This window comes from Neophocaena asiaeorientalis, unplaced genomic scaffold (genome assembly GCF_003031525.2).
Source record: "Neophocaena asiaeorientalis asiaeorientalis breed wild unplaced genomic scaffold, Neophocaena_asiaeorientalis_V1.1 scaffold78, whole genome shotgun sequence".
NCBI classification, from domain to species: domain Eukaryota; kingdom Metazoa; phylum Chordata; class Mammalia; order Artiodactyla; family Phocoenidae; genus Neophocaena; species Neophocaena asiaeorientalis.
Window position 1 is genome coordinate 18,710,493 of NW_020175018.1, and position 5,583 is coordinate 18,716,075.

At 63.2% G+C, this 5,583-nt stretch overlaps 1 protein-coding gene across 1 annotated transcript in view; it reads left to right on the forward strand.

Moving 5' to 3' along the window:
* Positions 1-5,583, forward strand: part of KCNT1 (potassium sodium-activated channel subfamily T member 1) — a 74,816-nt gene that overhangs the window by 53,614 nt on the left and 15,619 nt on the right. The window contains exons 10-15 of the mRNA XM_024762532.1: positions 2,179-2,343; positions 2,608-2,744; positions 3,664-3,727; positions 3,852-3,960; positions 4,392-4,500; positions 5,285-5,434. Coding sequence (XP_024618300.1) covers positions 2,179-2,343; positions 2,608-2,744; positions 3,664-3,727; positions 3,852-3,960; positions 4,392-4,500; positions 5,285-5,434 — 734 coding nt within the window. The remainder of the gene's footprint in view (positions 1-2,178; positions 2,344-2,607; positions 2,745-3,663; positions 3,728-3,851; positions 3,961-4,391; positions 4,501-5,284; positions 5,435-5,583) is intronic.

Sequence of the window (5,583 nt, forward strand, 5' to 3'; positions counted from 1 at the left end):
GATGCTTTTAGAATCCATGTTCACATTTTATTATATTTTTATACAATCATGTTTTTCTAAATCGTATTTTTAATGTTTTAGATATCTAAATTTATATACGTCAATTATTTTTTATAAGTTAAGTTGCATTTGTAGTTATATAGTTATGAGTTATGAACATCATTATTTGTTTTATGTTTTTAATTCTAATTAATCATATTTCTTTACGTTTAAAATTATATTTTTACATTACTATCCGGAACTTTTTCAAGCATGGCAAGTCTGTCCCACTCAGGAGCTACATCAGGAGAGAGAGGGGACGATCTCCCCTCCCCGGGGCAGGTTGTGGGGCTGGGGGCTGTCACCCGTGTGTGTGCCCCCCGTGAGTGCACAGAGGGGTCGTGTGTGGTTTTAAGTAAACAGCGCCAGGTAAGCTGGCTCCCGCCCCCTGGCATCCCGGACGCCTCCGCAAGGCTGTGCCCTTGTCCCACGGCTGCGGAGCTTCTGTTCCTGCGGTGCCCTGGCCCCCACGCTCCTGGCGGGTGCAGGGGCCGCTCAGAGCTGGTGCTTACATCCCATCGCCCAGGCCAGGCTGGTGCCCAAGCCCCAAGGAGAGGGAGGCCGCAGGGCCCGGCATCGGAGGCACACACCATCCTCCAGGGCTAGTGGATGGTCAGGACCCGCGAGACTGACTAATCTGTTGTCAGTGATGGAAAGGGACGGTCCCGGTTACTGTCCTTCGTTCTTTCTTTAACCACGTTCACCAGTTAGCGCCCTTAGAGACGGTGACAACGAAATGCCCACCTGTAAATGTTCCTTGCAGAGTAACAGTGACGACAGCTGACAGCATTCTCCCAGCTCAGGGCTGAGTTTCACACATCAGTGCTTCCTGCAGCTGCCGGAACAGAGCACCCCACAAATGGGGGGGTGGGGGCTTAAACAACAGAAATTTACTCTGTCACAGTCCAGAGCCAGAGTCTGAGACCGAGGTGTCAGCAGGGCTGGTCCTGGAGGCTTGAGGGGAGGCTCTGCTTCCGCGTCTCCAGCTTCTGGTGGTGCCGTGGTCCTTGGCGTCCTGGGGCTTGTGGTCGCATCCCTCTCAGCTCTGCCTCCGTCTCCATGTGGCTTATTCCTGCACTTCTGTGTCCTCTCGTTACGGGGCACCGGCCCCTGGATATAGGGCCCACCTTAATCCAGCCTGACCTCATCTTAACTCATTACATCCTCAAAGACCCTATTTCCAAATAAGGTCACGTTCGGAGGGCCACACCTGTGACATGGAAGGCTTGAATCCAGGTGTCTGCCGTCAGAGCCCCAGTCCTGCACAGGCCTCGGGGATCACCCTGGGGTCTCCGGCCCCTCCCACTAGGGCCCAGTCCTGTGCTTCCAGGCCACAGGGCCTTGTCCCTGGAACCTAGTAGGTGCTCGATAAACTCAATGAGATGATCTCCCCTTGGCAAGATACAGCACGTCACCCAGAGCAGGTGAGAACCAGAGGGTGTGGCTGCCGCCATTCGTTTTAAATTGTGTGGAAAAAAAATGAACGACCTCAGTGTTTTCACGGGGTCTGGCTGTCACCCAGAGACGGGAAGTCAGACAGTAGCGGCAGGCCCTGGGCAGGTCAGCACCCCGGTCAGCTCCGTGGAGCCTGGAGTCCCCTCACCGCCAGCCCACCTTTATGGATGTGTCACTGTCCTACTTACAAAGGGCTCTCAACACCCAAAGCTCACAGCCAGGAAGTGTGGGCCAGGGTGGACAGCACCCCCCAGACGGCAGCCTCGAATCACCCACACCCTTAACGTGGGCTCAGAACCATGGTACCCAAAGTTCTCCTTCCATGCCGGGCACCTGGGTCCCTCATTCTAGGCCTGAGACTTTTCTAAGACACGTTTCCAGGTTTCTCCAAAACGTGTCTCAGGTGCTGATGGAGACCCAGAGGGCTCAGTTACCTGGATGCTCGGAGCGTATACTTCGGCATCCACTAACGGTTGCTTGGCTTCCTGGGGCTGGGAGCCGGACCTGCCACGTCTCTCACTACCCAACACACTGGCGGGACCGTCCACTCTGCCCCCCCACCTGGCCCCTTGAGTGACCTGTGCCGCGAACTTTGCCCGTGGTCTTCCGAGACGTGGTCGGGATGCTGCTGTTGCAGCTCCCGGGGCCCCAGGCCTCCTGGAGCTCACACGCTCTTACCTGCAGTTTGAGGAGCTCGTCTACCTGTGGATGGAGCGGCAGAAGTCGGGGGGCAACTACAGCCGCCACCGGGCCCAGACGGAGAAGCACGTGATCCTCTGTGTCAGTTCCCTCAAGATCGACCTGCTCATGGACTTTCTGAATGAGTTCTACGCCCACCCCCGGCTGCAGGTGAGGCCCCGCCCACGGCCCCACCCTGCCCCAGTGCCCCCTGAGCTCCCCGGGCCCGGGTTTCCCTGCCTGTGCAGTGGAGCCCAGGTGGTCTCCCACACCGTGGAGGTGGGTCTGTGGGGTCCTGCCTTTCCCTCCTGCCAGAGACACCATCACAGAGAAGGCTGGGCCTCCTGAGAGGCGACTGGTGTGGAAACACTAGGAAGGAGGGTGGGCCGGAGCCAAGCGAGCCTGCCAGCGGGGCTGACGCCCTCCTACCTGCAGGACTACTACGTCGTCATCCTGTGCCCCACCGAGATGGACATCCAGGTTCGCAGGGTCCTGCAGATCCCCCTGTGGTCCCAGCGAGTCATCTACCTGCAGGGCTCCGCGCTCAAGGACCAGGACCTCATGCGGGCCAAGTGAGCGCCGGCCGGGGGTGAGGGTGCGGTACCGCGCCGGCCTGAGCGGCGGCCCCGGGCACAGGCAGGCCAGGGAGGGGCACTCAGGCAGGCAGCAGCTCCCCTTCTGTGCCTGTCACCCACCCGGGCGGGCCAGGCCCCCCGCTGACCCCGGCAGAGCCACCTGGGCGAGCCCACCAGCCTCCTCCCACCTGCCCGGCTGTTCATCTGGGGGCCTGGGGGCAGCTGCCGCTCTGAGTCAGGTGGGAAGCGGAGGCTGTGGGCAGGTTTTCTTCTGAAGACGAGGTGACAGGGTGACTTGAGGTAAGGAGGCTGAGTTGTGAATGGAACTTTCCAGAATCTGCTGCAGCCCACAGACACCCGGAGGCTCCCCCATCGCCCGTCAGGATTTTATTCCAGAGCCTGACGTAACCTTCGAGGTGAAATGTGGGTTGTGTGGAGGCCAAGGAAGCAGGAGGCCCGGCAGCCGGCCCCCCCCCCCCACGCCTACCTTCTGAGCCTCGGGCCCCACAGGCTCGCCCAGGAATCAAGGCCCCAGACAGGGACAAGTTGGGGTGCCAGGTGACGGGGTGGGAGCCGCCAGGCCCCCCAGCCCTGGGGCGTGGACAGTTTCTCAGCCACCCTTTGTGCAGCCAGGGGCTCTGGGGGCATGAGGGGAGCAGAACGGGTCATCCGCAGGCCTCGGGCAGCCTGTCCCGGGAGAGGACAGGCCAGCGGGCAGGGTCCGGCCTCTCTGCCACCAAGTGGGCCCTTCATTCCGTGCCCCAGCCCCACCCCGGGTTAGCGGGGGCCCATCCTCAGCCCATCCGGGGCTTCCCAGAGCGAGCTGGGGTCTCAACAAGGCCCAACTCTTCCCCTGACGGCCGAGACGGGAGCACCACGGATGGCCCCGGTGGCGCTCAGACCCGGTGTTTTGCAGGATGGACAACGGGGAGGCCTGCTTTATCCTCAGCAGCCGGAACGAGGTGGACCGCACCGCAGCGGTGAGTCCCCCCACTGCCCCCCACCCCCTGCCCGCAGGCCGGGGTGGGGGGGGCGCCTGGGGGCAGAGCCCCTCCCCCAGGCTGCTGCTGCCCGTCAGCACCGACCGTGGCCTCCCTGCCTTAGGACCACCAGACCATTCTGCGCGCCTGGGCTGTGAAGGACTTTGCTCCCAACTGCCCTCTCTACGTCCAGATCCTCAAGCCTGAGAACAAGTTTCACGTCAAGTTTGCAGGTATGTTTGGCCCGGAGGGGGCGCCTGTGTGCTAACGGGCGAGCGTGCGGGGTGCGGGATAGAGGCAGAGCCCGTGCAGGTTGTGCGCCTGGGCCTGGGGGCCAGGGCGGGCAGAAGCAGTGTCTGACGAGCACCTCTGTGGGCGTGCCCGAGCTGGGCGCCTGTGCCGACCCCTGGAGGGCACGGGCGAGCAGGCCTGTGCTGGACACCTGGGGGACCAATGAACAGCCCCCCCCCCACCCCCAGCCCTGGAGCTCTCGGTCAAGCCGGGAGACGAGCACAGAAGAGCCGAGACAATGAACAGGCTCCCAGAGGCGGGGCACTGGATGGCGCTGGGCAGGGCGGGGAGGGGTTCTGGGGGGCGCTGGGCAAGGGGGCGTGTGCCGAGGGGCAGCAAGAGCCTGTGGTGGCCCTGGCGCTCCTGCCCGCAGAGCACGTGGTGTGTGAGGAGGAATGCAAGTACGCCATGCTGGCCCTGAGCTGCATCTGCCCGGCCACGCCCACCCTCATCACGCTGCTGGTGCACACGTCCCGCGGCCAGTGAGTGCTGCCCCAGGGCCGCGCGGCCAGCTGGACGGGGGTGGGGTGGGGGGCTGCTGGGGGAGCAGGAGGCGTTGAGGAGACCTGTGATGGGAGGGGCCGAGGCCAGGGGAAACGACCGCCGTGGACCCAGCTGGGGAAGCCGTCGGTGCCTCGCCGAGCGAGGGGTCGCAGCTGGGGGCGGCCTGGGGGCTGCTGGGAATTGCAGGCGGGGCCCGCCGCGGAGCAGAGGGCCGTAGCGGGGGCAGCAGGAGAGCCCTGGGATCTAGGCACAGTGACGGGGTCCGGCGGGGCTTGGTTTGTAAGAGAAGGCGCGTTTGATGTTTGGCACCTGGGCTGGGGTCCCAGGCAGAGCCTGAGGCGAGGGGCTGCCCTGGGACAGAGGAGGGGCACCATCTTCTCTCTGGGAAAACCAGGCTGGGGTGTGGGGGGCCCCGACGGGTGGCCTCGGCTCCCTGTGGGGCCTGGGCGGCCCTGGGGGAGGGACCAGGCAGGGGAAGAGGACGTGGCCCGGGGTTCCTGGGAGGACCCACAGGCCGCAGAGGCCAGTCTTGACTGTGAAACATTTTGACACCCTTAAAAATCAGACCATTGTGTTTACAGCTTTTTAAAACTGGCCAAGGACTCATCAGGCCACCCAGGTCTAGTCTCAGCCAGACGGGGAGGGGCTGGGGTCAGGGGTCACGCTGGCTTCCACCCACATCGGCAGAAGCCACATTTGGGGGGCACCATGGCCCAGCTGGGCGGGGGCGGCCGTGGGGGTGACACCCTCCCCACGCCCCAGGGAAGGCCAGGACTCACCGGAGCAGTGGCAGCGCATGTACGGACGCTGCTCGGGCAACGAGGTCTACCACATCCGCATGGGGGACAGCAAGTTCTTCCGCGAGTACGAGGGCAAGAGCTTCACCTACGCTGCCTTCCACGCGCACAAGAAGTACGTCCCCCGACCCGGTCCAGGCCAGGGTGGGAGGAGTGCGGGGCGGGGTCCGGAGGCTGAGATGGGCGTGGCCCGTGCCCGCTGCAGGGTGGACCAGCGGGGCCTCAGGGTCAGACGTCACGCCCACTCAGCCGTGAGACCCGCAC